This window comes from Microcaecilia unicolor, chromosome 7 (assembly GCF_901765095.1).
Source record: "Microcaecilia unicolor chromosome 7, aMicUni1.1, whole genome shotgun sequence".
Classification (NCBI taxonomy): Eukaryota; Metazoa; Chordata; class Amphibia; order Gymnophiona; family Siphonopidae; genus Microcaecilia; species Microcaecilia unicolor.
Genome location: NC_044037.1, coordinates 277,732,253 through 277,749,328, shown reverse-complemented (window position 1 = coordinate 277,749,328; position 17,076 = coordinate 277,732,253). Strand labels below are relative to the sequence as shown.

The 17,076-nt window shown below is 44.0% G+C and overlaps 2 protein-coding genes across 3 annotated transcripts in view; one reads left to right on the top strand and one right to left on the bottom strand.

Moving 5' to 3' along the window:
• The window catches only part of LOC115474287 (leishmanolysin-like peptidase), a 73,509-nt gene extending 62,202 nt beyond the window's left edge, over positions 1-11,307 (bottom strand). For both annotated transcript variants that reach the window (XM_030209690.1, XM_030209691.1), the window contains exons 1-4: positions 11,159-11,307; positions 6,597-6,694; positions 6,473-6,503; positions 1,839-1,921 (exon numbers count right to left, since the gene is read on the bottom strand). In XM_030209690.1, coding sequence (XP_030065550.1) covers positions 1,839-1,921; positions 6,473-6,503; positions 6,597-6,694; positions 11,159-11,299 — 353 coding nt within the window. In that variant the 5' untranslated portion in view covers positions 11,300-11,307. The remainder of the gene's footprint in view (positions 1-1,838; positions 1,922-6,472; positions 6,504-6,596; positions 6,695-11,158) is intronic.
• A 172-nt stretch (positions 11,308-11,479) lies between these two features.
• The window catches only part of LOC115474371 (leishmanolysin-like peptidase), a 124,741-nt gene continuing 119,144 nt past the window's right edge, over positions 11,480-17,076 (top strand). The window contains exon 1 of the mRNA XM_030209818.1: positions 11,480-11,620. Coding sequence (XP_030065678.1) covers positions 11,480-11,620 — 141 coding nt within the window. The remainder of the gene's footprint in view (positions 11,621-17,076) is intronic.

Here is a 17,076-nt window from a genome sequence, read left to right as displayed (position 1 = left end):
AGATAAATTTGCAGAAGTCAAAAATATTGAATCTGATGATGCCCCTGAAGACACTACTTTTGCAGTGTGCCTTTCCCTTTCAATGGGCATCCAAATCTATTCATTATCTGGGTGTGCAATTGACCGATACGGTCGCAGGGATCTATGAGGCGAATTTTCCTCCTAAGCTGAAAGAGTTGTTCATAGGTCTTGACAGGTGGGAGAGTTTACAGATATCCTGGTTGGGGCGAATTTCGGCTCTTAAGATGACAATCCTCTCAAAGCTGCTGTATCTGTTTCAAGCTATTTCTTTACAAATCCATTTGTTTTTTTTGAAGCTCTCAGGCACAAAGCCTTCGCCTATATTTGGAAACACAAACCTCCTAAAGTGGGATGTCAGATTTTGTATCAATTGAAAGCAGATGAGGGTATGGGGGTGCCTAACTTGGAGTTATTTTATCAGGCGGGTTTACTACAGATTGTGGCCCATTGGCAGAAGGATATTGACAATCCACGGACCAGAATGGACGCCAAGACCTGTGGTCTAGTCCCACTATGGGCTTTGCCCTGGCTCCCCATTTCACACTTGAAAGAGATATTGGCCGGTCACCACAAGCCCTATCTTGAGAGCTCCTTTATCCTTCTGGGTGACAATACGAAAAACATTTTTTGCACAGAGACAAGGAGGCATATTTTCAAAGCACTTAGCCTTCCAAAGTTCCATAGAAACCTATGGAACTTTGGAAGGCTAAGTGCTTTGAAAATATGCCTCAATATCATTTAACCACATCCATACGATATTCTTGGTAAATTCACCCCAGGGCTCCTTGATACAACATATACAATTGGGGTAACCAAGGCCTACAAACACTGGAGCAGACATGGGTGGAGGGCAAACTTCTGTCATTCCCTGACCTTCATGAAGAATTTGGCTTACTCACAGGGGACCATTTATACTATTTACAGCTCTGAGGCTTTAAACTGTGCAGAGCAAAAGAGGAGTGAGATTTGGCCAACACCTCTTTGGAGCTGGCTCCGATTTCTGGTACAGGTGTGTGTGTGTTGGGGGGGGGGGGGGTGGTATAATGAAACTCATTCGAGCATTATTAAAAGATGAGGTCCCTGTCCAGAGATATATTGCAAAATGGGAAAATAGTCTGTCACTGGTAGAAAACGGGTACAAGATGTTTTATTAATGGTACTTTACACCTATAAAAACACAGGGTCCCCTCAGTACTGGTGCAAATACGGGGAAAAGAGGGACATTTTTATATATATGGTGGTCACGTCCAGTGGTGCAGACCTTTTGGCAGGCATTGATTTAGGAGATTAATACTTTCTTATCCATCATCTGCCCCGTTCAGGTGGACTGCTGTCTACTGAATTATAGAGCCCCAGAGATTCCCAAAGACATACATTCTTTGTTGATGTATATTTTCACTGCACCCAGAACAATTCTGGCTCAATTATGGAAACAATAAGTGGTACCGCCTTTAGAGAAAGTTTTTTAGAAAGTAGATTATTATTGTTTGATGTCCAAACTGACTGCACAAAAGCATGGTCGTATTATCCAGCATTGTAAAGTATGGGACATTTATAAAACTTGGAGGTCGTCTCTCCATGTCCCCTAAGATCACTATTAATACTGTCTCTGTGGTACACTGCCTACTCCATTGATTTTGTTGCACTGCATAATCAGCACAGGGAATGCGAGAGGGGGGATGAATATACTAAAAAAAACTCTGGAATGAATATACTAAAGCTTTTTTATATTAGTCATAAGCTACTATATTGCATTTTCATTGAAAAAATAAAATTACATTAAAAAAAAATATATATATATATATGCTGTACTGTACCTGCTCAGCAGAATAGTACCGCTGGGTTTTCGAACTTGAAAGGTTTTTTGCAAGTAAGAAACAGCTTGGGGGAAAAGCTTGTTCTAGGAAAAGCAGAAAGAACAACCACTTAAATTTGTGCAACATAACTTCATTCCACCAAAACCTTTTCAGCCATTTGCGAGTGACTGTTATGAAAATTAGACATTCTCTACCTAATATACATGCCATCTCTCACCCTGTTTCAAGTCCAGTTGCTTTTAGTGTTTTACTCCTACTGCATTGCTACACTGATAAGCAGGATTCATTCACACTGTTTATTTAAAGCACTAGCTAGCACTGTTATAGTTATCACACGTGCTAATATACATGTATATATTCATACATTTCTATCACATCACATACACTCTGAACGTCATGTAATAGTTTTGGTGGCCATGTTTGTGTCCTGTTATGATGCTAGCTATACGAAAAATATATGTATTTGTAGTTGAGATTGTCTGCCGAGAAGTCTTCTGGGTAGATGTGAAAGAAATTTGTCCTATGGTAATTCTATAAAAGTACGTGCTTAGATTTACATGCCAATTACACAGTTAAATGATTAGACTAAAAAGTGGAATTATTTACCTATAAAGAAGTTCTCATCAGACAGATGGGAATGAAGTCACATGAATAGATGATGTCATCCTGATGGCTCCTAGTGACAATACTCTCCCATAGCTCAGAAAAACCTTTGAAAGACTCCTCCGAGCATGAGAGGAGATTCTCATGCTGCACCCAGCATCCCTCCTCCTCTCTTCTCAATCTGCGTCATAGCTGCAGTTCAACATAGGGAAAGAGGGCAGAAAAGTGTGCCTGCGTTCTCTTGCTGACTACAGAGAACTTCATTACAAGTAAACAACTCTCTCTGTCGAAAGACAGGAAGAATGCAACCACAAGAATGGGCGATTCCAGAGTTTAGGGTTGCATAGTGTTGTTGTAAGGACTTCACGTGGCCAGGCAAAAATTGTTGGGAAGGAATGAAACAGCATAGCGACTATACAAATATGGATGCATGGTACCCTTAAGAGGTGGATCACAAAGAACTATTTTCTTTCTCTGTCTCCATCCACTAGATGATGAATATAACCTACAAGTTCTGGACTGATCTATTAGACAGTAAGAAAAAACTAATTTTTAAAGTGATGGTATTTAACACTGGTAAGGTTAAAAATGACATACCGAAAGACTTCATATAGATGTTGGAGAGATAGTCAGGGGGAAGCAACTCTTCTGCACAGTTGGTAGTTTTTTTTTTTTTTTTGGGGGGGGGGGGGGGGGGGGGGGGGAATAAGGTTGTTAATTGTAGAGGCAGTGGGGATTGAGCCAAAAATTGACCTATTAAGGGTTGGTACCAAGAAGATTCAGCAAAGAGAAAAGATGCTTGGTTAAGATGGGTATTACAGTGACTCAATGTACAATAGTAGGTCATTGGAAACAAAGAGAAGCACCCACTACAGAATATTAGCAGTATAGATTGGGACTGATTGGTAGAATGGAAAAAAAAGAAACAAGGAGATACATGTAATATGTACTATGTTGAAGACACTACAAATAGAGAGTGGAGTTAAGTATCATAGTAACATGGTAAGTGAAGGCAGATAAAGACCTGAATTGACTGCACAAAATGTCTCAAAGACCGTACCCTAGACCAGAGGTAGGCAACTCTGGTCCTCGAGAGCCGCAGGCAGGTCAGGTTTTCAGGATATCCACAATGAATATGCATGAGATAGATTTGCAAGCACTGCCTCCATGGTATGCAAATCTATCTCCTGCGTATTCATTGTGGATATCCTGAAAACCTGACCTGCCTGCAGCTCTCGAGGACCGGAGTTGCCTACCCCTGCCCTAGACCTACTCACATACAGATCCTCTCCAGACATGGACTTCAAAATACAGGACCTCAAATAGGCAAATGACAACTTTAACCTAAACTTGATCCTCTACTGGAAAGATCATGGGACCCAACCACTACAGACAATAAAATCATACAAACTGCGGGGTAAGGTTGACCCAACTAAATTTTGGACAGCTTTATATGAAAATCAATGGACACCACCAATTGATTCTGAAGAATTCTTATCAGAACGGGACAGAAGAAGCACAACCACAACCATACTAGATAATAGCACCCACGAAAACTAAAACCGGGTGAAATCACAAAATAGCCACGTGGTACAATGCGGACATGAAAGCATTAAAAGCACACTGCAAAAGACAGGAACAAACCTAGATGAAAAACAAGAATGAAACCAACCGAACTGCATGGAGGGAAGCACAAAACAGATACAAGATCAAAATAAGTCAGGCTAAAACAAAGTTCTATAAAAAAACAAAAACAGGTAGGCACAGACTATAGAGATATGAAAAAAACTATACAAGCTAGTAAACAATTTACTAAATACCAAACCACTAAAAATAAACAATGAACCCCCATCAGTAAATGAACTAGACAGACACTTCGAGGAAAAGATCCTCAATTTAAGGAACAGCTTAACACAAGAGGACATCAACCTAGATATTGTTATAGATAATATGGATTATCTACTTGAAGAATCCCCAATGGTCAGAACACGGAAGGTTAACTCCCCAGCTCACAAAAGACATAGTAGCACAAGCGGTAAGAAAAATCTCCACTGCCCAAAGCATGCTGGACACATGTCCCAATTTCATTCTGAAAGCACCCCTTGACCAACTTATCGCCCACCTTACCTCCCACCTCAATTTCTTGTTTAAGGAAGAGTGTTGTTGTTGATTCTCAATAGAAAAAGGCAACATACTGCTCACGCCTATCCCAAAGGATGCCAAGAAGGACAAAGATACCGCTAACTACAGGCAAGTAGCATTCATACTTCTAATGACCAAAGTAATGGAAGGCATAACGGCCAACCAGCTAGTTGACTACATAAATAAATTCTCCATATTACACAACTCCCAACAGGCTTCAGGACTCATTACAGCACAGAAACAGTCCTGATCACACTACCAGCTAATTCAAAAAAGAAATGTCAATTAGGAAAAACATCCTCCTACTAGAGTTTGACATGGTCAGCACATTCAACATGGTTGATCACCATATCTTACAAAGAATACGCAATAAAAATTAGCATCGGAGGAAAGGTGCTCGAATAGTTCAATGGATTTCTGACTACCAGATCTTACCAAGTAAAGATGAATTCCACAATCGCTTTTCCATGGAAAGCTGATTGTGGGGTCTCCAAGGGCTTATCACTCTCACCAATACTATTCAGTCTAATGATGGCACCCCTTGCCCAATCACAGTCCAAACAAGGCTACAACCCCTTCATATATGCTGATGATGTGACAATAATCATCCCTTTCAAGAAGAATCTATCAGAAATTACTACCAAGATCATGGGTAGCATAACTACCATGGAAACCTAGGTCTCAGCATTCAAATTCAAATTAAACAGGGAAAAAAAAATCCACATTGCCTAATACTAACATCACCACACAATACTGAACGCTTTACAAACACCAATGCCATGGGAACACCCATCCCAATAGTAGACAAACTAAAAATTCTAGGAGTTACCATCAACTGAAGTCTTTCCTTTGATGACCAGGTTACAAACACCACTAAGAAAATATTCCACACTATGTGGAAACTCAAACATATATTAAAAAAAACAAAACCCAAAAAACTCTCTCTCCAGAGATGTATTCTGCACACTTGTCGAAACCATGGTCCTCTCTCATGTAGACTACTGCAACGGAATCTACACAGGATGTAAGGAACAAACAGAGACTACAAAACTTACATTGGCTACCTATCAAATTTTGGTATGCATGTCCTTCAAGATATGCACCCTGGTCCACAAAATAATCTTCGGTCTTGCTCTAGAATACATGGCTGACTTGATAGATCTACCAATACACAACGTACATAAGAATGCAAGATCCTAACTCTTCATTATCCCAAATGTCAAGGCCTAAGATACAAATCTACGCTTACAACTAGTTTCACATACGTCTGCACCAAAACCTGGAACTTTCTACTGAAAGACATAAAAAGGCAAGAACTACCACCTAAAATTCCGAAAACAAATGAAAGCTCATGTCTTCAGGAAATTCCTTTCCGATGAAATCACATAGCTGACGAGATCCTGGCCACCACACCGCAGCAAACTCTCCCATCTGAAGGTTCGGCTGGATCATACATGATATGCTTATTTCGGCGTATTTGCTCCCACCTTGTGGAATGCTCTCTTTGTATATTTACTCAGAATAGTTGTTTCAGCATTTTAAAGCAGCACTGAAACTTATTAATTCACGTTAGCATTCTCCTCTGATTAAATTCTTTTTTTTTTTTTTTACACAGAACACTTTTGTAAAACATTATATAATTTGATTATTTTACTATATTGTAACACAGGTTCTAATATTTGTTCCGAGTTCTGCCCTCCTTTTATTAACACTTTGTAAACTGCTTAGATATTTTGTGATGGGCGGTATATCAAATAAAGATTAACTATTTAAAAAACTGCACAAGTCACAGTTACCAAAAACCAAGATAAAACAATATAATTCCAGCTAAGATTCTGATAACCTAATTACAAGGAGGCAAAACTAAGTCAGTATATTTTTCGACATACCTTTACAAGTTTTCTTTTTTCTGGAAGTAAACTAAAAAGAGAAAGGATATAATAAATTACTTATAGTAGAATTATATCTACATACTTTGTTTTTCAAAGTTCTGAAATATAAGCTTATACATACTTTTCAACACTTGTATCATATATAGTCTTCACTCTTAATTGCTGGTTAACATTTCGCTTGAAAACATGATTTGGACTGAGATGAACTTTGTAGATTATCTAGTAGGAAAAAAATGTTTTAAATATTAGATATTTAAGGGATGGAGCAGTAGCTTAATAAAGCAAGGAAACTCGGGTTCAAATCCTGTTCATGATTCTTACGACTTAGGTGATGAAGTGACTCATCCAATTGCTTCATTACAAATTTAAGCCCCTATTTACCAAGTATTTTTAACACAGACACAAAAGGGGCAATTCTATAACTGAATGTACAGCATCAGCATGCCTACCTGAAGGCACTGAGACAAAATGGTTATAAAATACTAGTATAAGATCTGGCATGCCTAAAGTTAAGCATGATCATTTACAGCAGACTGTGTAACTGGGTGCACCTCAAGTGTTCCATGCTATGCACCTTAATTGATGGTACTCAAAGTTACAAACATGCATGCCCCTCCTTGAAATTACCTGCTAAAGCACTTAAGTGCACTGAACAGAAGCCTTTACAAAGTATTCTGTAAGGTAGAATGTATGTGCACAAGGCATATAACTACACACCCAGTTATAAAACTGCCCTTAAAATGAGAGAAAACCAACAGACCTCTTAGACTAAGTCCATTCCTTTGGGAACATGGAAACACTTACTATACTTGAAATATAACTTGCCTTCAGAGACCACATTGAGCGTGCAAATAGGTGGGAAAATGTGGGATACAAGTGCAATAAATAAATAAAAGGCATGAGGTGAGCTGCACCATTAAAGACTGCCCTCACCCACAAAAGGCAGTACCTTAAAGTACCACCTTGCTACTAAAGAGAGTAAAGCTGGAGGGAGACCTTCCATAGGCTTAGGGTAAAGGTGGGCTCTTCTAGTCATGTAGAGAAAAAGCAAATTTCCTCTAGACACCAAAACTATGTTCAGCCTTGTTTTGGCCAAGAATGCCAGTACATTTTCAGCTGAAACAAAAACTGTGCTGTGCAGCCCCTCCCTCCCCAAACAGAAACAATCCCTCCTCCCAGGCTTATCATGTTGTTGGTGGCTAGAGGGGGTCACTCCCGCTCCCAGTGGTAGTGATGAAAGTAGGCCCCTGCCATAGTGTTTGAGTGAGCTGGTTTCTTGAAGGGTACCATAACAACAAATGTTTTACTAAAGATTAAAAAAAAAAATTTTAACACACAAGAGATGATACATTATTGTATTTATGCCACTTTTAAAAAATGTTTTTGAATGGACAAATATAGGACACTGTTTACTAAGCAGCGTTATAGGCGCTTTAATGTTTTTAACATGCGTTAACCATAGATAGAAACATGACGGCAGATAAAGGCCATATGACCCATCCAGTCTGCCCAACCTCTGTAACCCTTAATTCTTCATGTTCCTAAGCGATCCCACATGATTATCCCATGGCTTTTTAAATTCTAGAACAGTCCTCAACTCCACCACCGGGAGGCCATTCCACACCTCCACCACCCTTTCTGTGAAATACTACTTCCTTAGGTTACTCCTAAGCCTATTCCCTACTACTACTACTAACATTTATATAGCGCTAACAGCCGCACGCCGCGCTGAAAACTTGACATAGAGAGACAGTCCCTGCTCAAAGAGCTTACAATCTAAGTAAAACAGACAGACAAGACATTACGGGCAAGGGAATTACAGGGTAAAGAGGAACAGGGAAGGAGGAGGGCAAATGAGTAACGGTTAGGGGCCAAAGGCAGAAGTGAAAAGGTGAGTTTTCAACATAGATTTAAAAACAGGTAGAGATGGAGCTAGACGTATTTATTTATTTTTATTTATTTTATTGCATTTGTATCTCACATTTTCCCACCTTTTTGCGGGCTCAGTGTGGCTTACAATAAGTTGTGAGTGATAGAAATACAATTTGTTACTACTCGGTTATGGATTACATTGTGAGGAGTTATGCGAGACAAACTCAGAGTTTCATTAAGGAATATAACAATGGAAAAGAGCAGTGAAACATTGGGGGAAACAATGGGAAACTAAAAGGGGCAGTACATAACAACAAGAAACCATATGGTATACATTTTCTGTGAGTAGAGGTATGAGTGTGGTGAGATTACAGGGGATGAGAATTCAGAGTGGCTGTATTGATGCATTTTTTGAACCGTGGGTGTGGGCTTTATGTGTTTTGGTTCTTTCCGTAAGTTTTCTCAAAAAGATGGGTCTTCAATAGTTTGCAGAAGGTGGCTTGCTCGTAGGTCGTTCAGGAAGACGTTCCAGGCATAAGGTGCTGCAAGGTAAAAGGAATGAAGTCTGGAGTTAGCGGTGGAGGAGAAGGGGGACGACAAGAGAGATTTGTTCAGAGAGCAGAGTTGACGGGGAGAAGTGTAGGGAGAAATGAGAGGTAGTGAGGGGGTCATAGAGTGGATGCATTTAAAGGTCAGTAAGAGGAGTTTGAATTGTATACAGAAGCGGATAGGGAACCAGTGAAGTGACTTGAGGAGTGGGCTAGTGTGGGCATAGCGATTTTGGCGAAAAATAAGTCGAGCTGCAGAATTCTGGACAGATTGGAGAGGAGAAAGATGATTGAGTGGAAGACCAGTGAGGAGTAAATTGCAATAGTCCAAGCGAGAAGTAATAAGGGTGTGAATAAGGGTTCTGGTGGTGTATTCAGAAAGGAAAGGGCGAATTTTGCTAATGTTGAAGATAAAGAAGCGAGAGAAAATCCACCAAAAAGGCGGAGAACTCAAACGCCCCACGGTAAAAACAGTAGTGTAAAAAGTGGGAGAGCGACCAAGGATACCAGAAACTGGAGGATGTTCGTTAGTAAACAATTTTATTAATAATTTGAAGACTCGACACAACGTCGTGTTTCGGCCGTCAGGCCTACATCAGGAGTCTATAAAAACATACATTTATATATAAAAATAAGGAAGACAAAGTATAATACACACAAATAAATTAATTGTTTTAGAAAAGATGTCTAAAACGTTAATGGAAATTCTGAGTAAGGAACAGAGAGTATGCTTACTGAACTCCCCAATAACGGATTGTGAACCACAGGAAGGCATTTTTAGCTTTAGGATTTTTGATGGCCTTGCTGGAAGCAGCCTACTGTCCCATCGAGACAAATTCTATTTAAGTGGTTATGGGCCATTTATAATATATATAGGATTCTGGCTGGGTGGCATCACTTTATGGGACTGTGAAAATCTGAGGTGCATTTGAGCAATGGATTAAACAACCTATTACTTCCTTCACCCGTAACTGTCTTGTCTGTCTGTATTATTTAGATTGTAAGCTGTTTTGAGCAGGGACTGTCTCTTTGTATCAGGTGTTCAGCGCTGCGTGCATCTGGTAACGCTATACAAATGCTAATAATAATAATAAAGGGAGGGAGGGGAGAGGAGATAACTGTGAAGGTAGCTGGCCAGTGGGGAGCTTCACATTTTATAAATGAGGAAGTCAGCTGTTTTTACCATACCATCACTAGCATTTCGAACAAAGTGATTCTTCTATGAGACTTCTTAAAAAGTTGGTATTTGAACAAAAAAAAAAATCAAAAAGGAAAAAAAAGCAAGTTAAATTTCAAATATATAAAATCTGCCTTGATCAATTGTTTTTAAGTGGAATTTAAAATTAAATCAAGGTTGAAGCATTTTGACAGGTGACTGAGTGTAACAAAAAGAAATAGCAGTCTTTCAGCAGAGGAAGGATAGGTAAATACTTCTCCTACTAGGCACCCCTCCCTTGTAAGCAACAAAAGATCACCTAACCCTCCAGAACATCAGACACAAACTTAGGGCTAAGATTTACTACTTGTGTTAATGTATCTAAGGATGTCCCTGCACGTTAATGTGTGGTAACATAAGTTCTATTATTATTTGTGTGGTCTACGTACTAACACATTAAACCATTAATGCAGGTTAGTAAATCTAGCCCTTAGATTGTAAGTCTACCGAGAACATGCAAATACCATATACTAATAAAAATGTATGAGCAAAACCTAAAAAATAAAATAAAAAAAAACATGAGGTAGACACAGAGAATCCTTCATTGTGAAGAGGTGAGATGAAGACATTGCCAGGGGTCAAGTAGGGTCTACAGTACAGCTGTGAGAAGGGGAACTATTTCATTTCTACAATTATGTCATATAGTTCTAACAGTACTGCATACTCTCCCCCCCCCCCCCTCCCCGCATGAAGAACAATCTTCTCAAATAGTTAAAGGAACACAACCGTTGATAAATAAAATAGGTTTTCCTTCTTAGTATTAAACAATAATCAGCTTTTAAATCACAATACATTCACACAGGCTTTACAATAATATCAAATGATACGGCCATTCTATGGTAGTTTCTAGACGACTTGATCTTTCCTCAGAATGAAACATTTATTCTGTCGCTAGTGTCAAAGCTGAAAGTGGATTCCTCCCTTATGGAACGATGCTAAGACACTCTGGGCTGCCTCCCTTCATCACCAAGGTTCTCCTCGCGACTCCTTCCTACTTCACACCTCCCCGTGCCAAAGACTACAACAGCCTGCCCGCCAAACATTTACCTCGTCCGGACCGGGGACACGATGTTTACAGATGCTGCAGGCACCTGAAGAGAGGCCATGTAAAAATATTAACGCACCGACAGCAAAAACCCAAGCGGAGGCACTACAACAGCAACTAAGGGCAGCACACCGGGCCGCCATTATCCGCTACAGCGCGATGACGGATCCATCACGTGGTCCACGGCGTCATTCGTTTCCATGGGGCGTGACGTCTGGGGTAGAACGTCTGCTGGCGTGCTGACGTCACGCTCCATGGAAACGACGCCGTGGAGTGTGTGGATGTGGACGACCCGTGACCGTCCTCCCGCACTGTAACGGATAATGGCGACCCGGTGGACTAGCTTTAGTTGCTGTTGGAAAGGCTCCGCTTCGGTTTCCGCTGTCGGTGCCTTAGTAATATTACATTGCTTAGCGCCAGTTGCCTGCAACATCTGTAAACATCGTGTCCCTGGTCGGGACGAGGTAAATGTTTGGTGGGCAGGCTGTTGTAGTCTTTGGCACGGGAAAGTGTGAAATAGGAAGGAGTCGTGAGGAGAACCCTGGCCTGGTCTAACACTAGGGCATACTCTTTCCTCCCAACCGCCCCCCGCCGCCGCATAAGGACAGCCTTTTCAAACAATAATTAGCTTTTAAATCATCACAATACATTCATGCATGTGATGATTTAAAAGTTGGCGCGCTGACGTTACGCTCCATGGAAACGACGCTGGAGCTGTAGCGCCGGAAAAGAGTAGTTACTCACCTGTAACAGGTGTTCTCCGAAGACAGCAGGCAATATAGTCTCACTGATGGGTGACGTCACGTCGGCCCGGAGGACTTTCCAGCAAAGTCCATGACAAAGTCTAAAATGTCCCCCGTCGCGCGGGTGCAGTGCGCGCGTCCACTTTCCCGCCCGCCGTGCGGGCACATTCCTCAGTTAATTACAAGAATTAGAGGAATACAACTCCAAAGGGGAGGTGGGAGGGTTGTGAGAATATATTGCCTGCTGTCTTCGGAGAACACCTGTTACAGGTGAGTAACTACTCTTTCTCCAAAGACAAGCAGGCCAATATTCTCACTGATGGGGTATCCCTAGCCCCCAGGCTCACTCAACACAACAAAGAATGGTCAATTGGGTCCCGCAACGGCGAGGACAAAAACAAAATTGACCTGAAACCAAATTCAACTATTGAGAGTGCAGCCTGGAACAGAATAAACATGGGCCTAGGGGGGTGGAGTTGGATTCTAAACCCCAAACAGACTCTGCAGCACTGACTGCCCAAACCGACTGTTGCGTCGGCTATGCTGCTGAAGGCAGTAATGTGATGTGAATGTGTGGATCGAAGCCCACGTCGCAGCTTTGCAAATCTCTTCTATGGTGGCTGACTTTAGATGAGCCACCGACGCAGCCATGGCTCTAACATTATGAGCCGTGACATGACCGTCCAAAGTCAGCCCGGCTTGGGCGTAAGAGATGGAAATGCAATCTGCTAGCCAATTAGAGATGGTGCGTTTTCCGACAGCAACTCCCCTCTTGTTGGGATTAAAAGAAACAAACAGATGGGCGGACTTTCTGAAGGGGCGCGTCCGCTCCACGTAACAGGCCAGTGCTCTTTTACAGTCCAAAGTGTGCAACTTGCTTTCGCCCGGGCTCAAGTGAGGAGGGGGAAAGAATGTTGGCAAGACAATTGACTGGTTCAGATGGAACTCCGACACCACCTTCGGTAGAAACTTTGGGTGGGTGCGGAGGACTACTCTGTCATGATGAAAGACAAGGAATGGTGCTTGAACTACCAGGGCTTGAAGCTCACTGACCCTACGAGCTGAAGTAACAGCCACCAAGAAAATGACCTTCAAGGTCAAGTACTTCAGATGGCAGGAATCCAGTGGCTCGAAAGGAGTTGTCATCAGCTGGGTGAGAACGACATTGAGATCCCATGGCACTGGAGGAGGTTTGATAGGGGGCTTTGACAAAAACAAACCTCTCATGAAACGCATGACTAAAGGCTGTCCAGAAATCGGCAAGCCATCAACATGTGAATGATAAGCACTGATAGCGCTAAGGTGAACCTTGACCGAGTTAGTCTTAAGACCAGACTCGGATAAATGCAGCAGGTACTCAAGCAAGGTCTGTGCAGGACAAGAGAAAGGATCTAAACCGTTACTGTCACACCAGACGGCAAACCTCCTCCATTTAAAAGAGTAACACTTATGTGTGGAATCTTTCCTGGAAGCAAACAGAACTCTGGAGACACCCTCAGAGAGACCAAAGGAGGCAACCTCTAAGCTCGCAACATCCAGGCCGTGAGAGCTAGAGACCGGAGGTTGGGATGTAGAAGCGCCCCCTCGTTCTGAGTAATGAGGGTCGGAAAACAATCCAATCTCCATGGCTCTTCTGACGAAAGTTCCAGAAGAAGGGGAAACCATATCTGGCGGGGCCAAAAAGGCGCTATCAGAATCATGGTTCCCTGGTCCTGCTTGAGTTTCAGGAGAGTCTTCCCCACTAAGGGGATGGGAGGATAAGCGTACAGGAGTCCTGTCCCCCAAAAAAGGAGGAAGGCATCCGACGCTAGTCTGCCGTGGGCCTGGAGTCTGGAACAGAATTGAGGAACCTTGTGAGTGTCCTGGGAAGCAAAAAGATCTATCGATGGAGTTCCCCAAACTCGAAAGATCTCTTTGGCAATAGTCATGTTCAAGGACCACTCGTGAGGCCGCATAACTCTGCTCAGCCTGTCGGCCAGACCATTGTTTACACCGGCTAGATAAGTGGCTTGGAGAAACATTCCGTTTTGATAGGCCCATAGCCACATCTGCACGGCCTCCTGGCACAGAGGACGGGATCCGGTACCCCCTTGCTTGTTGGTGTAATACATTGCCACTTGATTGTCTGTCTGAATGAGAACAATTTTGTTGGCTAGCCGATCTCTGAATGCCTTCAGAGCGTTCCAGATCGCTCGCAATTCCAGGAGGTTGATCTGGAGATGCTTCTCCTGAAGAGACCAAGCTCCTTGAGTGTGAAGCCCATCTACATGCGCTCCCCACCCGAGGAGGGATGCATCCGTCGTCAGCACTTTTTGAGGCTGAGGAATTTGGAATGTGCGTCCCAAGACCAGATTGGGTCGAATGGTCCACCAACTGAGGGAATTTCGAAAATTGGTGGACAGCCGGACAACATCCTCTAGATTCCCTGTGGCTTGAAACCACTGAGAAGCTAGGGTCCATTGAGCCGATCTCATGTGTAGACGTGCCATGGGTGTCACATGAACTGTGGAGGCCATGTGGCCAAGCAATCTCAACATCTGCCGAGCTGTGATCTGCTGAGATGCTTGCACTTTGGAAACCAGAGACAGAAGTCTGTCTGCCCTGGGTCCTGGGAGATAAGCACAAGCTGTCTGTGTGCACAACAGAGCTCCTATGAATTCCAATTTTTGCACAGGGACGAGATGGGACTTGGGGTAATTGATGACAAAGCCCAGCATCTCTAGCACCTGAATAGTCATCCGCATGGACTGTAAAGTTTCTTGCGGGGAGGTGTTCTTCACCAGCCAATCGTCCAGATAAGGGAACACATGCACTCCCAGTCTGCGTAGCGACGCTGCCACTACTGCCAGGCACTTTGTAAAAACCCTGGGTGCAGACGCCAAGCCAAAAGGCAAAACACAGTACTGAAAATGCTGTGTTCCCAGCCGAAACCGAAGATACTTCCTGTGGGCTGGAAGTATCGGGATGTGAGTGTAAGCATCCTTCAAGTCCAGAGAGCATAGCCAATCGTTTTTCTGAATCATGGGAAGAAGAGTGCCCAGGGAAAGCATCCTGAACTTTTCTTTGACCAGATATTTGTTCAGGGCCCTTAGGTCTAGGATGGGACGCATCCCCCCTGTTTTCTTTTCCACAAGGAAATACCTGGAATAGAATCCCAGCCCTTCTTGCCCTGGTGGTACGGGCTCGACCGCATTGGCGCTGAGAAGGGCGGAGAGTTCCTCTGCAAGTATCTGCTTGTGGTAGGAGCTGAAAGACTGAGCTCCTGGTGGGCAATTTGGGGGTTTGGAAATCAAATTGAGGGTGTACCCGCACCGGACTATTTGAAGAACCCACTGGTCGGAGGTTACGAGAGGCCACCTTTGGTGAAAAAATTTTAACCTCCCCCCGACCGGCAGGTCGTTCGGCACAGGTACTTTGACTTCGGCTATGCTCTGCTGGAGCCAGTCAAAAACCCGTCCCTGGTTTTTGCTGGGGAGCTGCAGGGGGCTGCTTCGGTGCCCGCTGCTGACGAGAGCGAGCGGGCTGGGGTCGAGCCTGAACCGGCTGACGGGAATAAGGAGTGTACCTACGATTTCTAGAAGCGTAGGGAGCACTTCTCCTTCCCTTAAAAAACTTCCTAGTAGTGGAAGTGGTTGCAGAAGGCGCCCGGCGGGAGAGAGAATCCATAGCGTTGTCACGCTGGTAGAGATGATTAATCATCTCTTCAACCTTCTCTCCAAAAAGGTGATCCCCCCGGCATGGGATATCTGCTATTTTCCACTGAGTTCTTTCCTCCAGGTTAGAGGCACGCAGCCATGAGAGCCTGCGCATCGCTATACCTTGAGCGGAAAAGCGAGATGTCACATCGCAAGTGTCAAAAATGCCCCTAGACAGGAACTTGCGACACGCCTTCTGCTGCCTGATCACTTGGCGAAAGGGTTCAGCTTTCTCCTCAGGGAGTGTATCTACTAAACTCTCAAGTTGCCTCAGAGAGTTCCGTAAATGCACACTCGTGAAGAGTTGGTAAGACTGGATTTTGGAAGCGAGCAGACCAGCCTGATACGCCTTCCTCCCAAAAGAGTCCAGAGTTGCATTTTCTCGCCCCGGGGGCGCCGAGGAGAAATTTCTGGAACTCTTGGCTCTTCTGAGGGCAGAATCCACCACCGCTGAATCATGAGGCAATTGGGTCTGCATGAGACTGGGTTCCCCGTGGATCCTATATTGGGACTCAGCTTTTTTAGGGACGGTTGGACTTGAAAAAGGGTTCTCCCAGTTCCTTAGCATAAGTTCCTTAAGAGTCTCATGAAAAGGAACTGTGGCAGAAGATGAAGGTGGAGATGGATAGTCCAGAACCTCAAGCATTTTGGCTCTGGGCTCGTCCACAAATTCCACGGGGAAGGGGATGGCCTCAGACATCTCCCGAACAAAAGATGAAAAAGACAAGCTCTCGGGAGGAGACAGCTGCCTTTGTGGCGAGGGAGTGGAGTCAGATGGAATGCCTTGAGAATCCTCGCCAGAGAACTCCCCATGCATTCCTTCATCATCCTCGGATGAGGTACCATCAGATGGGGCTAAAAGCTCAGACAGAGCCGCCCGAATCTGAGCCCGTCTCGACAAAGAGGCTCGATGGCCTCTATGGTGCCGAGAAGTTGATGGTCCCTGAGGCTCCGGGGAAGCTTCCTGCTCCGATGCCACGGGAGAGTCAACTTGGGAGGACAAAGGCACCGGCACCGGAGACGGCACCGGTGAGACAGACCTCACCACAGGCTGAAGGCCTGATGCAGGAACATCCGGCATCGGCAATGTCGACACCTTCGACGCCGTCGGCACCGGTGCCTCTGAAAGCATCGACACCGGCCCCGTCGACGCCGTCGGCACCGACAACCTCGATGCCGACTGCCACTGCTGCATCATGTTCAAGAAAAAAGGGAACATGGCCTGCATACTCTCATCCAGAGCTGGAGTCGGAAAAGGCTGCGGGGTCGGTTGAGGTGCCAGAGGCAAAGTCTGCTGAGGTTGGGGAGTGGGGACTCGGCTGCCAGCGACCCCACGCGTCGGAACCTCAGTAATAGAGGGAGAGCGATCCTCTCGGCACCGACGCTTCTCGGGTATCGAGTGCATCGATGACCCGGAGCTCCCGGTGCCGTGTCTCGAAGGAGATCGACGACGATGCTTCTTGGCCTTCGCCCGACGCATGT